This window comes from Rana temporaria, chromosome 8, assembly GCF_905171775.1.
Source record: "Rana temporaria chromosome 8, aRanTem1.1, whole genome shotgun sequence".
NCBI classification, from domain to species: domain Eukaryota; kingdom Metazoa; phylum Chordata; class Amphibia; order Anura; family Ranidae; genus Rana; species Rana temporaria.
In genome coordinates this window covers 32,216,020-32,243,375 of record NC_053496.1, presented here as the reverse complement: position 1 = coordinate 32,243,375, position 27,356 = coordinate 32,216,020, and the positions used below count along the sequence as shown (strand labels likewise).

Below are 27,356 nucleotides of genomic sequence, written 5' to 3'. Positions count from 1 at the left end.
GCTGCATGGTGGGCACTGGACACTGGGCACAAGGATGCATTGGTGGACACAAGGCTGCATGGTGGACACACGCAGCCTGCATTGGTGGGCACGGATACAGTTGTTGTTAATATTTATTTTTATAACCTAATTCTGCATAATACATTTAAGTGTCATTTTATGAAAGCGTGTTTAGGAGCGGAATTAGGGGCAGGGCGGGCTGGGTGGGGCAACTGGTATCGAGTAACCCTTGAGGCATGGCTAGTAGCTCAGGACTTGAAATTTTGAGCCCTGCTCTAGGGTGATAGAAAAAAATATATAGGCCCGGATTCAGAAAGCACTTATGCCGACGTATCTCGATATACGCCGCGTAAGTGTAAATTTGCACCGTCGTATCTGTGCACCGTACCCACAGAACTAGATACGCCTGAAAATCGACTTCTTCCGACCGACGTAACTTTCCTATGCCGGCGTATCGTGGGCGCATATTTATGCTGGACGCATCTTGCGCTCCCATTGATTTCCTATTCAAATATGCAAATGAGGGAGATATGCCGATTCACGAACGTATGTGCGCCCGGTGCAGTAGTATACGCAATTTACGTAAGGCGTACGTCCGGCGTATAGTTACTCCACCAAAAGCAGGGGTAAGTCATGTTAAGGTATGGACGTCGGAAACGTTGGAACAGCCGTCGTATTTTACGTTGTTTACGTAAGTCGTACGTGAATGGGGCTGGGCGTAAGTTACGTTCACGTCGTAGGTATTGAGCCGGCGTATCTTAGGGAGTATATGCGACGTGATTCTGAGCATGAGCGCACATGCGCCGTTCGTTAGGCCCTTCATTGGCATGGGGTCACGGTTAATTTACATGTAGCACGCCCACTACCTTCCTACTTTGAATTAGGCGGGTTTACGCCGGCCAATTTACGTTATGCTGGCACAAATATGGGAGCGAGTGCTTTGTGAATACTCAGCTTGCCTCTCAAAGTTACGTATCTCATATGCGCTACGCCGGCACAAAGATGCGCCGATCTACCTGGATCCGGGCCATAATGTTTGGGGGTTCTAAGTAATTTTCTAGCAAAAAAAAATTGTTTTACCTTGTAAACAACAAATGTCAAAAAGAGGCTTGGTCCTTAAGTGGTTAAAGAACATCCACCCATGCTAGGAGCAGGAAAACAAAATTGCTTCTGTAGAGTTTTTTGTAACATTTTTCCAAGCAGAAAAAAAACAGTGATCAGGAACATCGATCTCTCTCCTACTCCAGTCAGTCCGATCCCCCCACAGTCCGATCCCCCCATAGGGAAAAAAACGACATCAATTTTGTTTGGGTACAGCGTCGCACGACCGCGCAATTGTCAGTTAGAGTGACGCAGTGCCCTATCTCAAAAAATGGCCTGGTCAGGAAGTGGGTAAATCCTTCCGGGGCTGAAGTGGTTAAAAAGATTTTAAAGGCAATTTTTTTATTTTTTAAATAACAAACATGTCTACACTTACCTGCTCTCTGTAATGGAATTGCAGAGAGCAGCCACAAACATCCTCTATTTGGGTCCCATGCCGCTGCTCCTGGCCCCTCCCCTCTAGCCAGTGCCCCTGTGGGAAGCCGCTCGTGCTTGCTTGTCCCCGAGCCCCCTGCTGCATCCATTGACACAGACAGCGGGACTCAGCCCCACCTCTCGGTCCCTCATCACTGGCTTAGATTGGCAGCACTGAGAGCCAATGGCTACCAGGAACCCCAGCAAAGCCAGCGAGACCCGGAATTGAGGGGAGAAATTATCTGCTGATGTGCACGGTGCTGGATCGAAAGGGGTCTCAGGTAAGTAAAGGGGATGCTGACACCTAAACATTTTTTACTTTAACCACCTGAGCCCCGGGCCATTGTCAAATGACGGCTACACGGTGGCTCTGAAAATCCAACAGGACGTCATCCGACGTACACATTTAACCCCTTCCTCACCCCCTAGTGTTAACCCCTTCAATGCCAGTCACATTTATACAGTAATTAGTGCATATTTATAGCACTGATCGCTGTATAAATGTGAATGGCGCCAAAAATGTGTCAAAAGTGTCCGATGTGTCCGCCATAATGTCGCAGTCCCAATAAAAAAATCGCAGATCGCTGCCATTACTAGTAAAAAAAAAGAAATAATAATAATAATAATTCTGTCCCATATTTTGTAAGCGCTTATTGCGATTTTTTTTTTTTTTTACCAAAAATATGTAGACGAATACCTATCGACCTAAACTGAGAAAAAACAATTTTTTTAAAAAAAAATGGGCTATTTATTAAAGGCAACAAGTAAAAAATATTGATTTTTTTTTCAAAATTGTTGCTTTTTTTGTTTATAGCGCAAAAAATAAAAACTGCAGAGGTAATCAAATACCACCAAAAGAAAGCTCTATTTGTGGGGATAAAAAGGGCGTCAATTTTGTTTGGGAGCCATGTCGCATGACCGCGCAATTGTCAGTTAAAGTGACGCAGTACCGGAAGCTGAAATTTCACCTGGGCAGGAGGGGGGTATATGTGCCCAGTAAGCAAGTGGTTAATGTAAGGCATGCATTAGGGGGGGGAAAAATCAAATTTACAATTACTTTAATCCCTTAGTAGCTGGGATTGGGGGGCACAGGTGCATTGTAATCATTTAGACAATTCAGCTTTAAGCTTTGGTTTTGGAGATAAATGCCACGGTTCAGTTAAGGATAAGGAGTTTGTGTTTAATGTTACTTATGATAATTACAGTCTGACCGTATATCTGTCTTATAAAGTTCCAGAAACACTGGCAGCCATTGTCAGGAGCCAATAAAGTACATTCTGGTTGAAGCTGATAGTAAAATCTGCCAATGTGAAACAAAGAGCTGAATTCACCTCTCTGTACAAATGTTTCAATTTTTATAATTTCGGGACAATGGTGCGATTCTGACTTTTTAAATAGTGGAAGAAACCAGGAAGAAAGTACTGGTAATCTGGAATGTATTCACGGAGAATGTCTTTAGGGAAATTAGACACAAAGACCTCAATGTAATGAGGTAAATAATGATGACGAGGAGTTGTGTACCGAAATGAACTAGCACAAACCATCCTTCACTAATTGTGTTGAATGTAAGAGATGCTCAATGTGTGAAGGTGACACGATAGCAATGAGGGTTTCAGCAACCCACCAGATAAATGACTTTCCAGGGACCAAACAAATTCTAAATACCACTGGGGTCTTTGGGGAATAAATCTCCATTCACATCTAGGCGACAAAACGCCCGACGCCGGACGCTTGTGCCGCTAGAGGGGGAAATTCCCATTGCTATCTATGGAGATGGTTCACATCTCATAGACGCCGTACGCCTGTCGCCTGAAAAAAAGTCCCGGACCCTTTTTTTCAGGCGACATTGGCGTTCGCCCATTGACAGCAATGGGAAGAATAAAAAAAAAGATACACTATCCGTGGCAAAATACGCCGCGTACGCGGCGTTGCTTGTCGCGGAGATGTGAATGGAGCATAAAACTGAAATGAGGGGTATGAAGACTGTGGAGGTGATGTAATTAAAGTCTAATAATAAAGTATAATAAAATTAAAGTGATAGTAAACCACCCAAAAAAAAAAGTCTTCCTTCTGGGTTCGTGGGCAGCTGCTGCCTGATTGGCTGAGCCGTAATGATGTCACTCTCGCACATGGGCGCGGAAGTTACGGCCACGGCACGGATCTCTCTATGGATCCTCCATTGAGAGCGTAGTGCGTATGCGCTGGTGACATCCCCAGAACTGCTAAAGTAAAAAGGAAAATGTATTATCATACTTACCGTAATTTTCCTTTCCTGATGGACTCCATGGCAGCCTACGTGTGGGTTAATCCCGCCTCCTCTCCAATGTGATAGGACCCCATACCCATAAAAGTTAGCTCACCAGTAGCACCAGTGTTCCGTAACTATCCCGACTCCATGATTTCAGGGTGGGAACTCCGTCAGGAAAGGAAAATTACGGTAAGTATGATAATACATTTTCCTTTTTCCTGACTGACTCCATGGCAGCCTACGTGTGGGAAATAACTAGCCAAACACATGGGTGGGTATGCTGAACAAAAATATATTTTAATTTGTCCCGTCAGCCGACAAGACTGATAAACCAAAATTCACAGAAGACAGTGCTGCAGGTTCAACACAGCAATGGGACATAAAGGTGTTTATAGAAGACCAGGAGGCCGCTCTACAAATGACGTCTGGCGCCACATGACGGGCTGCTGCCCAGGAAGCTGCCATCCCTCTGGTGGAGTGAGCTGTTACCGCCTGCGGAGGAGCCAAGCCCTTTGCACAATAAGCCTGTTGTATCGTCTGGACGATCCAGGATGCGATTGTTCTTGAAGATGCCTTTTTCCCTTTGTTCTTGCCTGAATGCAGGATGAACAGGTGATCAGAACGTCTGAATGTAGATGTAACTTGAAGATATTCAGTGAGTATCTTGCCCATGTCCAGAGGGTGAGTCTCGTCAGAATCTGGGGTTTTAAAGGTAGGGAGAACTACTTCCTGATTCTCATGGAAAACCGATGAGACCTTCGGTTTGGAGCCCAGCATAGGTATCAGAACCACTCTGTCTGGAAAAAAGGTGGGAAACGGCTCTTTGTGACCCAGAAAACCGATCTCGGACACTCTCTTGGCCGAGGTGATGGCGACCAGAAAGGCTACTTTGGCTGAAAAGTTCTTCAACGAGGACGGGGAGGGCCCCGACATACTAAGTCCATTCAAGAAGTCAAGTACTAGCGGGAGATCCCATTTGGGGAATCTTGGCTTCCTCAGAGGTCTCAGTCTTGAAGCTCCACGAAAAAACTGTTTGATTAGTGGATGAGCTGCCCAAGGAATTCCAGAGAAGGCTGATAGTGCTGAGATTTGAACTCTTAGTGAGCTTACAGACAGGGGAAGTTCTAGCCCCGATTGAAGAAAGCTTAGGATGTTTTGGATTTCTGGGTTCTTGAAAGAACTGCCTGCGGTTAAAGAAAATTCCACAAATTTAGACCATATTCTACCATACACTTTATTTGTGCTTACTTTCCTTGAGCTCATAAGGGTAGAGATCACCCGAGAGGCGCAGCCAAGGGATTCTAGCCTTTCCCTCTCAAGAACCAGACCGCTAGTTTCATTTGAGCCGGACAGGGATGGAGGAGTGTCCCTTGGGAGAGAAGGTCTGGTCTGAATGGTATTAGAATTGGGTCCTGAAGACTCAGCTGGACCAGAATAGGGAACCATGGCCTGTTCGGCCAGTATGGAGCCACCATTGTAATTTCTACTTCTTCCGCTAGAAGTCTCTTCAGGAATTTCAGAATTATTGGGATCGGGGGGAAAGGCGTACGCTCTCTGAAACCACCACCGATCCGTTAGGGCATCCGTCCCGATTGCTTGGCTGTAGTAACCCCTCGTGTAGAATTTCTTCAATTTGGCATTGTTCGGGGAAGCAAAGAGATCCACTTGGGGATTGACTCCCAGGGACAAGATCCAACGGAAGGACTGATCGTGGAGAGACCATTCGTTGACGTCCACTGAGTTCGTGACAGGAAGTCCGCTTGGGAGTTCTGAATGCCTGGAATGAAAACAGCCGTCAGGTTGACCAGGTTCACTTGGGCCCATTTCATAATGGGCTCGACTTCCTGAAGAAGGGAAGAGCTCCGAGTCCCGCCTTGTCTTTTGACATATGATACTGCTGTGGTGTTGTCCATCCTTAGTATTACTGACTTTCCTTTCAGAAGTTGTGAAAAGGACTGCAGGGCACACCAGGCCGCTCGATGCTCCAGGATGTTCGAGCCTGGATTGTGGAGGCGAGCGTCCCACCTGCCTTGCGCCATGCTCGTGCCGCACAGGGCCCCCCAACCGGAGCCACTGGCATCTGTCGTCACTGTGACCCAAGATACTGGAGCGATAGAGTGACAATTCAGCAGATTCTTCGGTTGTAGCCACCAGAAGAGGCTGCCCCTCATTGATGTTGAAATGTGGATCCGTTGACTCATGCTCCCTGACTTCCACTGCCTGAGAAAGCCGGATTGGAAGGGACGTAGCCTCCATAACGCCCATTTCACCATTGGTGTTGTGGATACCATTGTCCCAATAATCTTCAAGCATTGATGAGCTCTTAGATGGCGAGGACTCAAGGCCCGGGAAATCCTCTCTTGAATTACCGGAATCTTCTCTACTGGTAGAGAGATGGTCTTCCTTACCGTGTCGAATTGAGCCCCTAGATAGGTTAGACACTGAGTTGGCTCTAGATGGCTTTTTGCCAGGTTCAGGAGCCACCCGAATTCGGACAAGGTCGAGATGACCTGATCCCTCTGTGCCAGGAGAAGAGTTTTGTCTTGAGACAGAACCAGGAGGTCGTCCAGATAATGATACAAACGAATCTTCTTCAGCCTGATGAGAGCTACCACTGCCAAAAGAACTTTGGTGAAGACCCGTGGGGATGTTGTTAGGCCGAAGGGTAGGCACACGAACTGAAGGTGTTCCTGGTTGACATAGAACCTGAGGTACTTGTGCAGCTCTGCTGCTACTGGGACGTGGAAATAGGCATCCTTTAGGTCCACGGAAATCATCCAGTCGCCCGGCTGTATTGCTTGTTGGATGGTTGATAGAGTTTCCATTTTGAACTTTTTGTGTGTTATAAATTTGTTCAAATATGTCAAGTCTATGACTGGGCGCCAGGTACCGTTCTTCTTCTGCACTAAGAAGAGAGGGGAGTACACCCCAAGAAACTGTCTTTTGGGACATGTACCACCGCCCCTTGGATCTTCAGGAGGTGAATGTAGTCTAGAAGGACCTGTCTCTGCTCCAGTGATCCTGGAAGAAGGGTGGAGATGAACTTTGGACAGGGAGGACTGGAAAAGGACCATGCGTGTCCTGAGGTCACGGTCTTGATGACCCAAAAGTCCTTGATTGAGGCCGCCCAGACGTGCCGATAAAGGAGTAGACGAGCTCCCACACAAACCGATTGGGCGGGCGTTGTCTCAAAAAGATTTCCCCTTGTCGCGTCCAGTTGACGCCGGAGTAGTTGAAGTAGGTTTGCGGTAGGAGCCTCTACCTCTGCTCCAATTCCTTCTGTAGTTACCGCCAGGTCTGTAAGCGCGAGCTTCCCTAGCGCGGTCCGGGCTGTGTCTCCGAAATTGAGGTATTTTTTTTCCTGTCTGGCGCTTGTCCTGAGGAAGGAAACCAGACTTGCCACCCGTGGCTTTGGAGATGGCATCATCTAGCTTGTTGCCAAACAGGGTTGACCCTTCGAAGGGAATTTTGCACCAGTTCTGCTTTGATGATGGGTCAGCGACCCAGGGACGTAGCCAGAGGGCCCGTTTTGCGGTCACAGAAGAAAGCATAATCCTAGCTAATAGGCGGATTAAGTCAACAGAGGCTTCACCCAGGAATGCGACCGCCAGTTTTAGCTCTGCAGTGGCCGAGTTCTTGGCTAGGTCTTCAGAGACGCCTTTGAGGAAAGAATCAACGTTTTCCGTCCAGGCTTCCATGGCCTTTGATAATGCCGCTAAGGCTAGAGCCGGTTTGCACGCTGTACCTGCTAGGCCATAAATTCTTCTAAGGTCCTGGTCCATTCTTCTGTCCAGGCCATCTTTGAAAGAGATGGAGTCAGCAAGAGGTAGTGTATATAAATAAATATATCCAACTAATTAAAATTCATTTATCCAAATCAATTGAATTAACATAGTGAATTAAACAAATAAATAAATAAATGCAGTGTGACGGTATCGGTATGATATCCCCGTCAAAGATTCCCTTCTTCCATAAGAACGTCACCCAATATTCCACTAGGAGGAATATTCCTGAGATCGCCCATTAAGCCACACATTAGTCCAGGCTTACTGCTAGAACAAGACAGACTTTAATGTTATAACACACAGCTTATATGTAATTTCCAAAACTGTTACAATGACAAATCTCCGCCCCCTCACACTGGGGCTTCCATACAGATGATTAGGCAGACACGACGGAGCCGATGCTGAAAACACATTTTCTTTAGACAATGACATCAATGACGCTGATTACTAGTTGTACTGAATACATTAACTAGACAGCTCGACCCCGCATATAGAGAGATAATTACCACAATGGAGCAATCAGAATAATTAACACAAGCCACTTAAACACAGATATCCTTCACACAACACAATAGATCAATTAACCTTTAGAAATAGTGAGGGGACATTAGCACTTCAATAACCTATTAGCCGAGGACAGAATCACACAGGGCAAGCAGGGAGAATTAAACTGAGACATATAGGAAATTGCATCACAATGGCCCCCCTTTTTCTCCCTGCTCCGACAAACCCGGTTGGACCTTCCCTGGTCCAGTAGGGTTGACGGGTTCAGAGCTTTTAGTCCGAGGTTAACTCCGTTTGGCGTGACTGACCTCCCTTGGCAACTGCTTCAGACTCAGGTATGCCACCGGGTCGTCAGATCACACGCCGGTCAGTCCCCAAGTCTTTGTGCGATCTGCAGAGTCACCAGAAGTCAGTGTGAAGACGGCGAATGGGTCTGTGCGCCGCCGTCTAGGTGCCCCGCTATGGGAGGGGCAGGTTATGGCTCTGAAATGACAATCACAGGAGATTCATAAAAAAAAAAAAGAAAAAGTTATATTCGTTGACATGCTGTAGCACCGGTGCTCAGAGTTTGGGGGGGGGGAATCAGGGCCCCATAGGGTCAGCCACCCTCTGCTCCCTCCGCAGCCACCAGTTCTCCTCTTTGAGCTTCTCCAGCTCCATCTCCAGTTCATGGAGCCTGGGGGGGTCAGCCCGCTGTGACCTCAGGTGGTTGTTCTCCTCCTCCATGCGGCTTATGCACTCCTCCAGCTCTATGTACTCACGGATCAGCTCCTGCTTGCTCATGTCCTGCAGGCTCTCCATGTGGTCCTTCATCATCAGGAACTGGGTGGTGGTGTAAGGGGCCACCGGTGGGCCCTTGGTGAACATCTCGGCCCGCATCTGGGACGCCCGCTGCGACTCCCTCTCCTCCAGTCGCTTCTTATCCTCCCAGGTCAGCTTGTTATACGGCTTCCAGGACCTCTTCTTCTTGGAGGGTGGCCGGCGGTGCCTCTTTCTGCCCAGCTCCCTCCAGGGCCCCTCCGGCTCAGGGCTGGCGCCCATGACCAGCTGACAATGGTGTTCCCTGTTGTCCGTAATAACAGATTGTACCGTGAGGACTTCGTAAAGGGTGTCCAATGGTTCTTCCTGACCCAGCTCCTGGAGATCCCAAGCCGAGTCTAAACAATGGGCTGCTGCTGGTGGGCGGTACCCAGGTTGAGACCAATTTGACCTGGTGTTGTCATTCATGGGGCAATTCTGCTTGAAGTGACCCAGCTGTTTGCACCGGAAGCAGCGTTGTTCGTTGTCCTCCTGGCGTGGATAGCGAGGGCTAGATGTCATCGGTCTGTTAGGAGGTTGGTATCTAGCGGCTGGTGGGTGTGAGGGCGCCGTTGGTCGTGGAGGTTGTACCCGTGGTGTGACCTGGTTCGTCTTGCGAGTATCCGCATATTCATCCGCCAACTTCGCGGCCTCTGGTAGAGTCATGGGCCTGCGATCTCTCACCCAGTCTTTGACGTCCATCTGGATGTGATTGTAAAATTGCTCCAGGAGGAGCATTAGTTGCAAAATGTCCTCTGCGGTGGTGGCCTAGCTGCTGTTAACCCAGTTAGAGGCCAACAGGGACAACTGGCATGCCCATTCCGCGTAAGAGTCTTCCGTGGTTTTGCGTGAGTCCCTGAACTTCTGTCGGTGGGACTCTGGGGTTACTGCATAACGAGCCAGGAGCACTTCTTTAACCCGAGCGTAGCTATGGATATCCTGATCTGACACGGCCCGGAAAGCATCAGAAGCTTTGCCTGACAGTTTGTCTGACAATATTGCAACCCACTCTCCTCTAGCTATTCGGTGCAGGTTACATTGTCGCTCAAAATCTGCCAGGTAGTTATCAATTTCACAGTCCTTTTCATCAAAAGCTTTAAAAGCGCTAAACGGAATCTTCCTTGCGTCTGCTGTGCTGTACTCACTGTTTGGAGAATGTGCGGCTGCTTGTCGGACTGCTGCCAGTTTTAACTGTAGCTCTGCGTCTCTTATTTGTTTATCCTTCTGTAGTTCTGCGTCTCTTATTTCTTTATCCTTCTGTAGTTCTGCGTCTCTTATTTCTTTATCCTTCTGTAGTTCTGCGTCTCTTATTTGTTTATCCTTCTGTAGTTCTGCGTCTCTTATTTGTTTATCCTTCTGTAGTTCTGCTACTCTTATTTGTTTAGCCTCCTTCGCTAACAGGTCCATCACTTTCAGCACCACATCCGTCGTTGGGTTCGGGCCGAACCATGCTAGCTTCTCTCTCATTAGCTTGTTGGCTGGTGATTCCTCCTCCTGAATCACTGGTGTCTCCATCTCTTGTACTGCTGGCGTTGCTGCAATCCCGTCCTCCTGGTCTATCTCCATTGATTCTGCTATGATGACCCGCTTGGTTTTGTTGCTAGCAATCCTTCCACGAACTTCCAGTAGTTCTTCCAGTGTCTGCTTGGAATCCGGGTGTAAAGGAGAGTAGAAGGGAAAATCCCTCTGCTGCCAACCAATTGTGACGGAATCGGTATGATATCCCCGTCAAAGATTCCCTTCTTCCATAAGAACGTCACCCAATATTCCACTAGGAGGAATATTCCTGAGATCGCCCATTAAGCCACACATTAGTCCAGGCTTACTGCTAGAACAAGACAGACTTTAATGTTATAACACACAGCTTATATGTAATTTCCAAAACTGTTACAATGACAAATCTCCGCCCCCTCACACTGGGGCTTCCATACAGATGATTAGGCAGACACGACGGAGCCGATGCTGAAAACACATTTTCTTTAGACAATGACATCAATGACGCTGATTACTAGTTGTACTGAATACATTAACTAGACAGCTCGACCCCGCATATAGAGAGATAATTACCACAATGGAGCAATCAGAATAATTAACACAAGCCACTTAAACACAGATCTCCTTCACACAACACAATAGATCAATTAACCTTTAGAAATAGTGAGGGGACATTAGCACTTCAATAACCTGTTAGCCGAGGACATAATCACACAGGGCAAGCAGGGAGAATTAAACTGAGACATATAGGCAATTGCATCACATGCAGATAAAACATATGTCTATAGCAGAGCATGGTAAAATCAATTTAGCCAGAAGCAAAATCACTAACTGACCTGGCAACCAGAAGGGAATCACCCAGACACTCAGCTGCTCGCCTGAAGGGAAACCCAATGAACACAGGCGAGCAGCTGTTTTTAAATCACCCGCCGGTGACGTCACGCGTCCTCCACGAACGCGCCTGCGCAGTGGATCGCGATCCCACGGCGCCTGCGCGGCCGCCGCGGGAACCAACGGACTGCGCATGCGTGACCAAGCCTCGCTCTGAGGGTGGATACAGCGCATGCGCGGGGCACTAGCGATGGGGAATCAGGAAGTCACAGGCGTGCTGAAACGCAGAAGCGCTCCAGCCGCCATACACACAAGACAAACAACACAGAGGCACAAATAAACGACTGCCATGGAAAGATATGTAAAAAGGGACCTTGCCAGCCGGATCCTTAGACGTCTTCAGCACACGCCACAGCAACAACCAAGTGTGCTGGGAAGCTCTCCACCCGCCCATGGCTGGGATCCGAGCTGCATCGCTTAAAGTGTGCCCTTTTCCATTCCTTGAAGAAAATGATTCTGATCCATGGAGGAGGAAAAAAAAGGAACACTGGTGCTACTGGTGAGTTAACTTTTATGGGTATGGGGTCCTATCACATTGGAGAGGAGGCGGGATTAACCCACACGTAGGCTGCCATGGAGTCAGTCAGGAAATGTGTTTTGGAAGGGACTGTGCACGTGCCTCCCACCGACAGACTATGGGCCAGAAGATACTGGCGACCCGGGACAAGGTGGTATTGAGATAAAGTAATGTAATGCTACAGCCCTTCTCCCCCATCCCCCCCCTATTGTTGTTGTGCCTAATTGTGTTTTTTTTTTTCCAAAATTTCTTTTATTGATTTTTTTCCAAACAGAACAATAAATACACATAAAATCAACATACAGACTTACAACATAGTGGTCTCAATAGGTACCTCTTATACCATAAAAAAAAAAAAGGAGAAGGAGAAGACTTCGTCTGTCACTAGTGCTACAGGGTTACTCACTTCAAACTTGCCCCATGTCTAATTTTCCCTTTAAGATTTAATTTCCCTGGGGGGGGGCCCTGGGGACAGAACTCAGACCCCCCTAGCGGTAGGGGGATGGAGGCGACGGGGCAGGGTAGAGACGGAGGGTACAAGACGAGAGGAAAGAGGAGGAGAGAGGAAAAAGAGACACACACAAAAAAAAAAAAAAAAAATGTTTAATCCAGGAGTAATAAATTTTACCTATTGTGTATGTACAAAGTGTAAAAAGAGGGAAAGCCAAATTCCCTATCTTGTGAAAGAGAAAAAAAAAAAAAAATATATAAGATCGAAAAATGTAATACATGGGGGAAGATCACCCCTATTGTGCATATATTATTATTATTTTAATATTATAAATGTGCAAAAACCCACCTCACCCAAAGAAAAAAATAAATAAATTAAACAGAAAGATTGAGTGAGAAAGCCAAAAACGATTATTCCCAGGGGGGGAATGGATCCCCCTATTGTGTGTTTACAAGGTTTAAAATAGAGGGATAATCCGGTTCCCTACATTGTGAAGGAAAAAAAAAAGACGAATAAATTAATATCGGGTGAAGATTCACCCCTGTTGTGTATAATATTATTATTACTAACTGTCATGGTCTTACCTCTCTCCTGTCTCCTTCGTTTGACATGTGCTGGCGGCCATCTTGGTTTCTGGGACTCTTGTAGCCTCCCACCCTGCGGCTCCTCCTTCCCACTGGGAGGAGCTGGATGCCTGGCTCACATATATAGGAGCTCTGTGGCTTCAGTTCCTTGCTTGGTCCTCCTGTGTTCACATGCTTCTAAGACTGCTGCTGCTTCTGGTTCCGATCCTGGCTTCGTCTGACTTCCCTGCTGGTCCCTGATCCTGGCTTCGTCTGACTTCCCTGCTGGTTCCTGATCCTGGCTTCGTCCGACTACCCTTCTGGTTCCTGACCTCTGGCTTCGCAAGACTCTGTTTAACCATCCGTTTGGACTTTTGCTTTACAGCTTGATTTTCAATAAAGCCTTCTTATTTTCACTTATCTCTTGTTGTACGTCTGGTTCATGGTTCCGTGACATTAGGACCAAGCCATGAATTTTGACGGTACAGGGCCATCCTCGCTACCCACGCTGGTTGCCAGACTTGATCAGCAGGATTACCTGTTGGGTCAGTTCGCCGTGGCGTTGCAAACCCTGCTTGAACGCATGGCTCATTTCGCTCCCGTTGCCGATGGGTCGGTTGTCGCTCCTGGGCCCGCTCCTACTGCCGCTCCGGTTGTTGCGCCAGAGTCTACCCCGACACCTGTTGTTGCGCCTGCGGTGTTTCGGGGTATGATCGGTTCTGCCCCCCTTCCACAGCGATTTGGGGGAGAGCCAACTCAGTGCCGAGGTTTCCTTAACCAAGTGGGCATTTATTTCGAGTTGCTGCCACATGCCTTTCCCACTGAGAGATCAAAGGTGGGCTTCTTGATCTCGCTGCTCTCGGACAAGGCCTTGGCCTGGGCCAGCCCTTTATGGGAGAACAACAATCCGGTGGTTGCCGAGTTTTCCGGTTTTGTTGCTTCTCTTCGGAAGGTATTCGATGTGCCGGCTCGCGCCGCCTCTGCTGCGAAGCTCCTTATGTCCGTCAGACAGGGTTCACGATCCGTAGCCGAATACGCCATTGAGTTTCGTACCCTGGCAGCAGAGGTGGGCTGGAATAATGAGGCTCTGGTCGCTGCTTTCTCTCATGGTCTCTCGGATGCCTTGAAGGATGAGGTTGCAGCTAAGGACCTACCAGTGGAGCTCGAGGCTCTTATTTCTTTCCTGATTTTGATTGACACCAGACTCAGGGAGAGACCTTCCTTTAAGGAGAGCCTGCGGAGGCCTCCTAACAGTTTGGCGCCTACGTTTGCTGTCCCACCCGTGCCTCCCTCTCCTCCCACGCCTCCTGGGGTTGACTTGTCTGGGGGTGAACCCATGCAGCTGGGGTTTGCTCGCCTGTCCGAGGGGGAGAGGGTACTCCGGAGACGCGAGGGCCGATGCACGTACTGTGGTCTCGGTGGGCATTTTCGGTTGGCATGTCCGAACCGTCCGGGAAACGCTCGCACCTGAGATCCTGTCGGGGGCAGATCTTGGGTGGAGTCTCCTCGTCCCCGGTTTCCCGTGTTGATAAACCACTGATCACTGTTGTCCTCTCCTGGGTCGGGGGCTCGGTGACGACCCAGGCGTTGGTGGACTCTGGTGCTGGTGGTTTTTTCATTGATAGTGAGTTCGCTGCCGCCAATTCCATTCCTCTGCAGGCTCGAGGTTCCCCGCTGGCTCTAGAGGCGATAGACGGCAGACCCCTCCAGCCGTCACACGTGACTCATGAGACCCTTCCAGTGGGGATAGCCATTGGTGCCGTTCACAGAGAGTCAGTCTGCTTCCAGGTTATTTCGTCTCCACACTACTCGGTGGTCTTGGGGTACCCCTGGCTCCAGAAGCATAATCCGACTTTTGACTGGAGATCGGCCGAGATCCTCTCATGGTCACCACAGTGTGGGGCTAGTTGCATCCATGGGCCTGTCAAGTTGCTGTGTACTTCCTCGGACTCTCTGTTGCCTCCTGAATACGAGGAGTACCGGGATGTATTCGATAAGGTGCGCGCAGTTGCCCTACCTCCGCACCGCCCATACGATTGTGCCATAGAGTTACAACCTGGTGCCGTTCCTCCTCGCGGCAGGGTCTATCCACTGTCGGTTGCGGAGAATGAGGCCATGGAGGAGTACGTGATGGAGGCGCTGTCCCGTGGTCACATTCGCAAATCCTCGTCCCCGGCAGGGGCTGGATTTTTCTTTGTGAAAAAGAAGGGCGGTGAGTTGAGGCCTTGCATCGATTACAGGGGCCTTAATCGCATCACGATTAAGAACGCTTACCCGATACCCTTGATTTCCGAGCTGTTCGATCGCCTTAAGGGGGCCACGGTCTTTACCAAACTCGACTTGAGGGCGGCATATAACCTGGTAAGGATCAAGGCGGGCGATGAGTGGAAGACCGCGTTTAACACCAGGACCGGTCATTATGAATCCTTGGTTATGCCCTTTGGGTTGTGCAATGCGCCCGCAGTCTTTCAGGAATTCATCAACGATGTTTTCCGTGACCTGTTGCAGCAGTGTGTGGTGGTCTATTTGGATGACATCTTGGTATACTCTGAATCCATGGAGGCCCACATTCTGGATGTCAAGCGAGTGTTGCAACGGTTACGAGAGAACAAGCTGTTCGGTAAGCTTGAGAAATGCGAATTTCACCGATCCCAGGTAACCTTCTTAGGTTACATCATTTCCGCTGAGGGGTTCTCCATGGACCCTGAGAAGGTTTCGGCTGTCTTACAGTGGCCTCAGCCCAGTGGTCTTCGTTCCTTGCAGCGCTTTTTGGGCTTCGCCAATTATTATCGGAAGTTCATCAGGGACTTCTCCATGCTGGCCAAGCCTCTCACGGATCTGACCAGGAAGGGCAGTAATTCCCAGGTCTGGCCGCTCGAGGCCATCCGGGCTTTTGAGGCCCTAAAATCCGCCTTTGTGTCGGCCCCGATTCTGTCTCATCCCAACCCTGGGTTGCCCTTTGTCCTCGAGGTGGACGCATCTGAGACGGGAGTAGGCGCCCTTCTGTCTCAGCGTAGAACACCAGAGGGTCCGCTGCTTCCTTGTGGGTTTTACTCCCGGAAACTGTCACCCGCGGAGTGCAACTATCAGATTGGTGACAGGGAGTTATTGGCCATAGTGCAGGCTCTCAAAGAGTGGAGGCACTTGCTCGAGGGCTCCGTGGTTCCGGTTCTCATCCTGACGGACCACAAGAATCTGACCTACCTTTCTGAGGCCAAGAGATTGACACCACGTCAGGCCAGATGGGCTCTGTTCTTGTCACGTTTTAATTACGTGGTCTCCTACCTACCCGGTTCCAAGAACATCAGGGCGGATGCCTTATCACGGCAGTACTCCGAGCTGTCCAGGGAGGAATCTATACCGACTTCGGTCATACCTCCGAATCAGATCCTGGCCGCCATTCGCACCAGCCTGACCTCTCCCCTTGGTGAGCAGATTTTGGCGGCTCAATCTGGTGCTCCCTCTGGGAGACCCAACGGCAGATGTTTTGTGCCTGAGGAGTTGCGCACTCGGTTGTTGCGAACCTACCATAACTCCAAGACTGCGGGGCATCCTGGTAAGAATCAGCTGTCCTGGGCTGTTTCACGTCTGTTCTGGTGGCCTTCCCTACGTTCCGACATCGCCGCATATGTAGCGGCATGCTCCGTTTGTGCCCAGAGTAAGTCCCCTCGGCACCTTCCGTTGGGCCTGCTGCAACCCATAGCCACCGGGGAGCGCCCATGGTCACACCTGGGGATGGATTTCATTGTGGATCTCCCTGCATCCCGAGGCCATACGGTCATTCTCATGATTGTGGATCGGTTTTCCAAAATGTGCCACTGTGTTCCTCTCAAGAAGTTACCCTCTGCACAAGAATTGGCCACGATTTTTGCCTGGGAGGTCTTCCGGTTGCACGGTTTGCCCAAGGAGATAGTGTCGGATCGGGGGAGTCAGTTTGTGTCCAGGTTCTGGCGCGCCTTTTGCTCCCAGTTGGGGATTCATCTCTCCTTCTCCTCGGCCTACCACCCTCAGTCCAATGGGGCCGCAGAACGATCCAATCAGGCCTTGGAGCAATTCCTTCGTTGCTATGTCTCCGATCACCAGGACAATTGGGTTGACCTCCTGCCTTGGGCTGAGTTTGCCAGGAACACGGCGGTGAACTCTTCCTCTGGGACGTCTCCCTTCATGGCCAATTATGGTTTCCAACCTGCCGTGTTACCGGAGGCATTCTCTCCCCAGGATATTCCGGCTGTGGAGGATCACCTTTCCGTCCTACGCGCCTCTTGGGTACAGATCCAGAAGTCCCTTGAGGTCTCTGCGCAGCGCCAGAAACTCCAGGCTGATCGCAGACGAGCGCCTGCTCCTTCCTACCAGGTCGGAGACCGTGTATGGTTGTCCACTCGCAACCTCAACCTTCGAGTGCCCACTCCCAAGCTGGCTCCTCGCTTTGTTGGTCCCTTCCGAGTGCTTCGCAGGGTAAACCCGGTAGCCTATGCCCTTGCGCTTCCTCCTGGCATGCGGATCTCCAACGTGTTTCATGTCTCCCTGTTGAAGCCACTGGTGTGCAATCGCTTCACTTCCTCGGTTCCTCGGCCTCGTCCGGTCCAAGTGGGCAATCATGAGGAGTATGAGGTGAGCAATATCCTGGACTCACGCCTGGTCCGCGGTCGGGTGCAGTTTTTGGTCCACTGGCGTGGTTACGGTCCAGAGGAGCGTTCCTGGGTTCCCTCCGCAGATGTCCATGCTCCTGCCTTGCTCCGAGCCTTCCACGCACGTTTCCCTCAGAAACCGTTTTTTGCACCGCGGAGGAGGGGCCCTTGAGGGGGAGGTACTGTCATGGTCTTACCTCTCTCCTGTCTCCTTCGTTTGACATGTGCTGGCGGCCATCTTGGTTTCTGGGACTCTTGTAGCCTCCCACCCTGCGGCTCCTCCTTCCCACTGGGAGGAGCTGGATGCCTGGCTCACATATATAGGAGCTCTGTGGCTTCAGTTCCTTGCTTGGTCCTCCTGTGTTCACATGCTTCTAAGACTGCTGCTGCTTCTGGTTCCGATCCTGGCTTCGTCTGACTTCCCTGCTGGTCCCTGATCCTGGCTTCGTCTGACTTCCCTGCTGGTTCCTGATCCTGGCTTCGTCCGACTACCCTTCTGGTTCCTGACCTCTGGCTTCGCAAGACTCTGTTTAACCATCCGTTTGGACTTTTGCTTTACAGCTTGATTTTCAATAAAGCCTTCTTATTTTCACTTATCTCTTGTTGTACGTCTGGTTCATGGTTCCGTGACACTAACGTTATAATAACGTTTACAATTACTTTAATCCCGTAGTAGCTGGGATTGGGGGGCACAGGTGCATTGTAATAATTTAGACAATTCAGCTTTAAGCTTTGGTTTTGGAGATAAATGCCACGGTTCAGTTAAGGATAAAGAGTTTGTGTTAATGTTAATTATGATAATTACAGTCTGACCATATATCTGTCTTATAAAGTTCCAGAAACACTGGCAGCCATTGTCAGGAGCCAATAAAGTACATTCTGGTTGAAGCTGATAGTAAAATCTGCCAATGTGAAACAAAGAGCCGAATTCACCTCTCTGTACAAATGGTCCAATTTTTATAATTTCGGGACAATGGTGCGATTCTGACTTTTTAAATAGTGGAAGAAACCAGGAAGAAAGTACTTGTAATCTGGGATGTATTCACGGAGAATGTCTTTAGGGAAATTAGACACAAAGACCTCAATGTAATGAGGTAAATAATGATGACGAGGAGTTGTGTACCGAAATGAACTAGCACAAACCATCCTTCACTAATTGTGTTGAATGTGAGAGATGCTCAATGTGTGAAGGTGACACGATAGAAATGAGGGTTTCAGCAACCCACCAGATAAATGACTTTCCAGGGACCAAACAAATTCTAAATACCACTGGGGTCTTTGGGGAATAAAACTGAAATGAGGGGTATGAAGACTGTGGAGGTGATGTAATTAAGGTCTAATAATAAAGTATAATAAAATTAAAGCGATAGTAAACTACCCAAAAAAAAAAAGTCTTCCTTCTGGGTTCGTGGGCAGCTGCCGCCTGATTGGCTGAGCTGTAATGATGTCACTCTCACACATGGGCGCGGAAGTTACGGCCACGGCACGGATCTCTCTATGGATCTTCCATTGAGAGCGTAGTGCGTATGCGCTGGTGACATCACCAGAGCTGCTAAAGTAAATACTGTATCTCCTTAATGGTGCAAGTTCTTATAGGCTTACCGTAGGTATACATTAAAAAAAAGCCTTTATCATTGGCATGTGCAGCCTATTGCATTAGGGCAGTGGTTCTCAACCCTGTCCTCAAGTACCCCCAACAGGCCATGTTTGCAGGTTTTCCTTTATCTTGCATAGGTGCTTTAAATCAGACACAATGGCTTGGTATTTTGGACAGCTATTTTATATAAGAGAAATTCCCAAAACATGGCCTGTTGGGGGTACTTGAAGACATGGTTGAGAACCACTGCATTAGAGGGTGCATCCCAAAGCACAAACTCACATGCATGTATATAAGCAGAACAGTGGACGGTGTCAGTAGAACAGTATAATTGTTTTGCAATTTTAGTCCCATTTGGGGGCTTTGGGGAAATATCAAAGGTCTAAAAACACCCCTGATGTCTTACTTTAACCACTTAAGCCCCGGACCATATTGCTGGTCAAAGACCAGAGCACTTTTTGCGATTCGGCACTGCGTCGCTTTAACTGACAATTGCGCGGTCGTGCGACGTGGCTCCCAAACAAAATTGGCGTCCTTTTTTTCCCACAAATAGAGCTTTCTTTTGGTGGTATTTGATCACCTCTGCGGTTTTTAGTTTTTGCACTATAAACAAAAATAGAGCTACAATTTTGAAAAAATTTATTTTTTTTACTTTTTACCATAATAAATATCCCCCAAAAATATATAAAAAAACTTTTTTTTTCCCTCAGTTTAGGCCGATACGTATTCTTCTACATATTTTTCGTTAAAAAAACCCGCAATAAGCGTTTATTGATTGGTTTGCGCAAAAGTTATAGCGTTTACAAAATAGGGGGTAGTTTTATGGCATTTTTATTAATCTTTTTTTTTTTACTAGTAATGGCGACGATCAGCGATTTTTTTTTTTGGTACTGCGACATTATGGCGGACACTTTGGACACATTTTTGGGACCATTGGCATTTTTATAGCGATCAGTGCTATAAAAATGCAGCCTAAGATACGACGGTGTAAGAGACTTACGCCGGTCGGATCTTAGGGAAATCTATGCGTAACTGATTCTACGAATCAGGCGCATTGATACGACCCTGCGCACTCAGAGTTACAACGGCGTATCTGGAGATACGTCGTCGTAACTCGTCTCTGAATCCGGGCCGATATTTTTTGGACTTTATGGCCTAGCTCCTACCACTTGTGGCCAGAAATGCACTGAAGTGGAAAATTCCATTATAATCTTTAGAAACTACCAGCAGTCCCACAGAAAATGAATGCAGCATATTGATGCTTAGATGAGGTTGAAGCTGATAGGAGGGCATGCTATGGAAGGAGGTGACATTTGGGAGCAAAGAGGGCTGTGATCTCTCCTCCTACACCTACCCCAGGTAATATAAGGTAGGTAGTGTTGGAGCATTTCAAACAAGTGAGAGGAACCTTATTGAAAAAGAAGAATACAAATTCTACCTGTGACTGTGTGGCCTGGAGATGGTAAGTGGTGATTTGGTATTTCTGTGAGAATATCACATAAAGTGAAGCTGGCTGAATAGGTTCTACTACAGAAACCAAGATGTTCTATTTTAATTAGTAAATAGCATACAACTGGTAGAGAATTCTGAGTTTGTTCTCTGATTTGAATTGATAAATTTAGAACTGAAACGGTTAAAAAAAAATGTGCTGTCAAACTTGGCATGTTTTATCAATTTTGTAATTCACTATTTAAACCACACAACCTTGGTACGTAGTAAATGTGTCCTGGAGACTAATAAGGATGTGATAATGTGCTTTTACAGGTGTATCAGGAGGTACCATCCCAAAGAAATCCAATATCAGATAGAATCCCATTCTATATAGGGGGAAGCAATAGAATGAGACATTCAATGTACCTCCAGTGTTTACAGTATAATCCACAAACATGATACAAAGTAATAACACAAATAATAAAATCATCATTTATTATAAATGTTTAAAAAGCAGTGTATACCACTAAAACAAAACAAAACCAACTAGACACTGCTTTTTAAATATTTATAATAATTTATGATTTTATTATTTGTGTTATTACTTTGTATCATATGTGTGGATTATAAACCCTGGAGGTTCATTGAATGTCTTATTCTATTTCTTTCTCCCTTATATAGGGGCAGTTTTTATCTGATATTGGATTTCTTTGGGATAGTACCTCATCATAGTTTTGGGTATTCCCACAAATAATACTTGATCAAAATTTCCAAAATTCTCAGTTCTGGTGATCAGGCATGACCCCTCTATTGTTTGGCCTATCTGTATGGTAAACTTTAACCTCTTTACCACCGCGCTATAGACAAAACACGTCTACAGCGCGGTGGAGTTGTTCTGGGAGGACGTCCCTGGGACGTCCTCCCAGAATCCTCCTCTCGCGCGCCCCCCTGGGGCGCGCTCCCGGAATCATTTGTGAGCGTCGGGTTTCTGCAATAACCCCCCCATACTCTGCAATAACCCCCCAATACTCTGCAATACCCCCAATACTCCGCAATACCCGCTAATATGACAGAGACAAGATTTTTTATTTATTTTTTACAGAATTTTCTGTGTTTTTTCTATTATAGCGCAAAAAATAAAAAACCCAGAGGTGATCAAATACCACCAAAAGAAAGCTCTATTTGTGGGGGGAAAAAAAGGAGAAAAATTTCAGATGGGCACAATGTTGTATGACTGAGTAATTGTCATTCAAATTGTGAGAGCACCGAAAGCTGAAAATTGATCTGGTTAGGAAGGGGGTTTAAGTGCCCAGTGGTCAAGTGCTTAAAAGGGTTGTAAAGGTACAATGTTTTTCCCTAAATAGCTTCCTTTACCCTAGTGCAGTCCTCCTTCACTTACCTCATCCTTCCATTTTGCTTTTAAATGTCCTTATTTCTTCTGAGAAATCCTCACTTCCTGTTCTTCAGTCTGTAACTCCACACAGTAATGCAAGGCTTTCTCCCTGGTGTGGAGTGTCGTGCTCGCCCCCTCCCTTGGACTACAGAAGAGTCAGGACGCCCACAAACACACAGCTCCTTTCTCTATCTGCAACGTAGAGAGCATCCTGACTCTCCTGTAGTCCAAGAGAGGGGGCGAGCACGACACTCCACACCAGGGAGAAAGCCTTGAATTACTGTGTGGAGTTACAGACAGAAGAACAGGAAGTGAGGATTTCTCAGAAGAAATAAGGACATTTAAAAGCAAAATTGAAGGATAAGGTAAGTGAAGGAGGACTGCACTAAGGTAAAGGAAGCTATTTAGGGGGAACATTTTTTACCTTTACAACCCCTTTAAGGGTTTAGGGTTGTCACTTTATTTGGTCCATAAAATTCAGATAATTCATTAACTCCTTCCGGACCGCCCACCGTCGTTATGCGTCCTCTGTTTGAAGAGGAATGCCGTTGTTATGGAAGCAGCTAGCTACCATAACCCCGGTATCCTCTTCTTCAGCGGGCAGTCCACTACAAGATAAAAGTGGTCTCTGCGGCGGATACGTCGCAAGATCACTTTTATCGGCGGCTGGAGAGCGCACTCCTGCCGCTCTCCGGTGCCCTCCGCCACTTACCGGAGCCGTCAGCAGCGGCAGAGGCGATCCGGTCCGGTCCTTTTGTTGTGTATGGAGACGAGTGGGGGAAGATGGCCCCGTCTCCATATCACTGCAGGGCGGAAGCGACATCAAATCATCACTTCCGCCCATACGTCTTAAAGGGACATTTTTTTGTTGTCATTTTTTTTCAAATGACAATTTTCTTTTTTATTATTATTGAATTTAAGTCCAAATATGAATGTTTACATTCCTTGTAATAGGAATAAAAGTGACCCAATTTTTTTTTAAAACGGTTTTAAAATTAATAAAATAAAGTAAAATAAATAAGAAAAAATAAATACATTTTTAAAGCGCCCCGTCCCAACGAGCTCACACGCAAAAACGAACGCATACGTGAGCAGCGCCCGCATATGAAAATGGTGTTCAAACCACACATGTGAGGTATCGCCGCGATTGGTAGAGCGAGAGCAATAATTCTAGCCCTAGACCTCCTCTGTAGCTCAAAACATGCAACCTGTAGAATTTTTTAAACGTTGCCTATGGAGATTTTTAAGGGTAAGAATTTGACACCATTCCACGAGCGGGTGCAATTTTGAAGCGTGAAATGTTGGGTATCAATTTACTCGGCGTAACATTATCTTTCACAATATGAAAAAAAATAGTGCTAACTTTTCTGTTGTCTTATTTTTTAATTCAAAAAAGTGTTGTTTTTTTTTCAAAAAAAGTGCACTTGTAAGACCGCTGAGCAAATACGGTGTGACAAAAAGTATTGCAATGACCGCCATTTTATTCTCTAGGGTGTTAGACAAAAAAAAGTTTGGGGGTTCTAAGTAATTTTCTAGCAAAAAAAAATGTTTTTAACTTGTAAACACCGAGTCTGAAAAACAGGCATGGTCCTTAAGTGGTTAAGTGGCTATAAGGCAGCCTGTAAATTTACTCTACTTTATTATTATTTTTTTCAACCAGCGGGTTAAACTAAAAAAAAGAATAAATGTCCCGATTTGAGTGTGTGGATGGGGAATCACTCCTGCCGAGTTATTGTATTCTGACAGCAGGGAGACCTATAGCCAGAAGTACTTATTGATCGAGAAAATGACAACAGGGTGGTTATGCAGAGGCTGATTTGTAGATTGTTTGGCCAAATTTCAATCCACGTATGGCAGGCTTAAGGAATCTCTTAGATCTCAGTTGTCAAATTTTAAAGGAGAAGTATAGCTAAAGTTCTTTTGTCTGTACTTCTCTTGTAGGTCACACGAGTGCAGTCCTTTCTGCACTCCTGTGACCTGTTTTCAGCCAAAAATAGGCTAAAGTCCGCTGACATCATTCAGGCTCAGGAAAGATCCCAACCATATGGTTTAAAAGGATGAGGTGGCAACCCTAACTTAAACATGCATTGTACTACCACTTCCTGGACCTCAGGTGCCCAAACCAGAGGGCCAGTGTGATTCAGGCCTAAGGGGGTGGGGACTGTGATGTATTTGGGAGGCTGTGATGTGAAGGATCTGAGTCATAGCACAAACATGAGATTCGGTCCTCCCCTGGAAGAAATTTTACTGACCGGACCTCTGTGAATTTTAATTTAATAACCCTGTTCTATGCCAATCATTCCAGTCAATAAGTTCTCATGGGTGTAAGCCAATTTAGACATGTGCAATCCGAATTGATTTTTTTAATTAGATTCCGAAATTTCCAAATTTACAAATTTTCGGATTTCTGAAATACGGAATTTCTGAAATTCGGAAAATCGAAATTTGAAAATTCAAAATTGCAAATTCGGAAATTGGAAAATTTGAATCTTGAATTTTGGGAAATTGAAGAATTCGATATCCCAAAATTTCAGCATTTCAAAATTTTGGAATTTTTTATTCAAAATGTCGAAAATTCGAAAATCCGAAATTTGAAAGTTTGTCAATTTGAAGTTAGGAAATTCGATTATCAGAAATTTGAAAATTTGAAAAATTGAAATTCAAAAATTGGAGAATTCGAAGTTAGGAAATTCTTAGGGTTAGGGAGTTAGGGTTAAAGGGTTAGGGCTATCAGTTAGGGTTAGGTTTAGGATTAGGGTGTTAGGTTTAGGGTTATAGAATTAGGGTTTGTGGGTTAGAAGTTAGGGTTGAGGGTTAGGGTTAAGGTTGGGGGCTAGGGCTAGGGTTAGGGCTATGGCGAGGGTTTAAGGTTAGGAGTTAGGGTTAGGCATTGGCTAGGGCTTAGGGTTAGCAGTTAGGGGTTAAGGTTAGGGGTTAGGAGTTAGGCTAGTTTTAGGGCTATGGCTAGGGTTTAGGGTTATGGCTTGGAGTTAGGTTTGGGGGTTAGGGCTAGGGTTAGGGTTGGGGTTAGGGCTTGGGGTTAGCAGTTAGGGATTAGGGGTTAAGGTTAGGGATGGGGTTAGGGTTAGGGTCAGGGCCAGGGTTTAGGGTTTCACCTTTGAAGAGTAAGGCTAGGACTCAGGAATTGGAATAGGGACCTCCCCTAGAGGTACATTTTAGACTGCAGGTTCCCAGAGGTCAATGGTCACAAGGCATGACTGACCAACCCCCACCAAAGTTTTCCGTGCAACAACAAATCAGAATACCGAAGTTTCCAAAACTTTGAAAATTAGGAAATTTAAAATGTCTGAAATTTGAAATTCTGTATTTTGGAAATTTGGAGATTAGGTATTGAAATTTCCTTTCAAATTTGGCTGTTAGTGAACGTAACGAATACAAATTCATCCTAAGTTAGGAATTATCAAAAATAACATTAATAATTTGTTCCATTCCATTGGTTATTTCGGAAAATTCGTAACTTCAGATAAATTTGTATTCGTTACATTCACTAACAGCCAAATTTGAAAGGAAATTCCAATACCTGTAATTTAATAGTTAATATTAGTTAGGTATTATTTCTAATTATACTGATTATCTTGAATTTTTTTCAGATTTTCGAAAATTCTAAATTCAAATATCGGAAATTAGAAATTTGGAAAATCGGATGTTCAAATTTCTGAATTTCCGAATTTCGAATTTTTCGAATTTCTGAATTTCCGAATTCTGAATGTTTGAATTTCAGAATTCCAAATTTTTTGAATTTCCAGATTTCCGAATTCCAAATTTTAGAATTTCAGAATTCTAATTTTCAAATTTCCGTAATTTCCGAATTTTTGAATTCCGAATTTTCAAATTTCCGAATTCCGAATTTTTCGAATTTCCAAATGCACATGTCTATAAGCCATCCAGACCTAGTGATTTGTTCACATTGAGCTTCTGCCTTCAGTCAGCCACAGAGGTACCTTCAGTGAAACATCATTATTATTAATGTTAACTAGGAAACCTGTATTTTCTTCTATAAAACTGAAGAGAAAAAAATCTGTTATATTCTTTTATCTCTTAAAAATGTGTTTTCATCTCTATAATGTACATGTAATATGTGGTGTTTCTTTCTGCTCTCCAGATGTTAATCCAGATTTTCCTGGTGATGTCGATCTTGGGGTCCGTAGCACCGCGTGAGTTGTCTGTTCTCATGCACATCCAGTATAATACATACATGTACTATAGATCTTATAATCTGTTCTGAAACGTTTTTTATCTCCCCCCCCCCCCCCATACTATCGCTGAGAATATTCAGATCCTGTCATTGTGATAACCCACTCCTAGTATCTATTAACCACTTAAGCCCCGGACCATTTTGCTGGCCAAAGACCAAAGCACTTTTTGCGATTCGGCACTGCGTCGATTTAACTGACAATTGCGCGGTCGTGCGATGTGGCTCCCAAACAAAATTGACGTCCTTTTTTTCCCACAAATAGAGCTTTCTTTTGGTGGTATTTGATCACCTCTGCAGTTTTTATTTTTTTGTGCTATAAACAAAAATAGAGCGACAATTTTGAAAAAAAAAAACAATATTTTTTACTTTTTGCTATAATAAATATCCCCAAAAAATATCTAAAAAAATAAATGTTTTTTCCTCAGTTTAGGCCGATACGTATTCTTCTACATATTTTTGGTAAAAGCGCAATAAGCGGATATTGATAGGTTTTCGCAAAAGTTATGAATATCAAAATACCAAAAAATGTGTATAGTAAAAAATAAAACACATATAACATTAATAAATGTAAGACACAAATTGTGAAACATGTGAAATTCCTCTGTGGCGAGGAGTGACAACAGTGCCGACTGGCACGTGAACTGATGCACCTAAGGTGGTATCAAACATAAAAACAGAGTCCAACAAAACTCCTTGGTGTGATGATCCGATGTGTATAGCAAAGTTCATCAACATCCACAAGACATTCAAGTGAAACAGTGAATAAATGGAGAAAGCGTGACTCCTTTAACGTGACAAACCCATCACCGGAAAAAGTGCAGGCTTACCGGAACTTGTTGACCACTGGTGGCATATGCCAAAAGAGGTCAGTCAAGGCTTTATATGACGATTGTCAAACAGCAATCCTTGGCAGGAAGCGTAGGTCCAACTGGTGGGTAGGTCTTTATATGGAATAGGTTCCCAGGAGTAAGCCGGAAGCTATACTGATGTTGGTATCCCAAAACCAATTGGCTCAGTGTGTTAGTGGCGCATAGGGAAAAATAAAGAGAAGTGGCCACATAGCGTAACTCCGTATAAAAGAAAAAAATACGTGTTTATTCACAGCTATCAAACTTACATTTGGCTGGAAGTAAAAGAGCTCTTGCATGTAAATGGGGCGACAGTGGAGTCCTCCTGACGCGTTTCGTGGTCAAAAGCACATCGTCTCAAAAGCACCCCAGACGATGTGCTTTTGACCACGAAACACGTCGGGAGGACTCCACTGTCGCCCCATTTACATGCAAGAGCTCTTTTACTTCCAGCCAAATGTAAGTTTGATAGCTGTG

The 27,356-nt window shown here is 46.1% G+C and overlaps 1 protein-coding gene across 1 annotated transcript in view; it reads left to right on the top strand.

The window, feature by feature from the left end:
* Positions 1–20,354: 20,354 nt before the first annotated feature.
* LOC120946803 (pancreatic lipase-related protein 2-like) overlaps positions 20,355–27,356 on the top strand; it is a 68,995-nt gene continuing 61,993 nt past the window's right edge. Inside the window, exons 1-2 of the mRNA XM_040361510.1 lie at positions 20,355–20,453; positions 25,939–25,990. Coding sequence (XP_040217444.1) covers positions 20,451–20,453; positions 25,939–25,990 — 55 coding nt within the window. The 5' untranslated portion in view covers positions 20,355–20,450. The remainder of the gene's footprint in view (positions 20,454–25,938; positions 25,991–27,356) is intronic.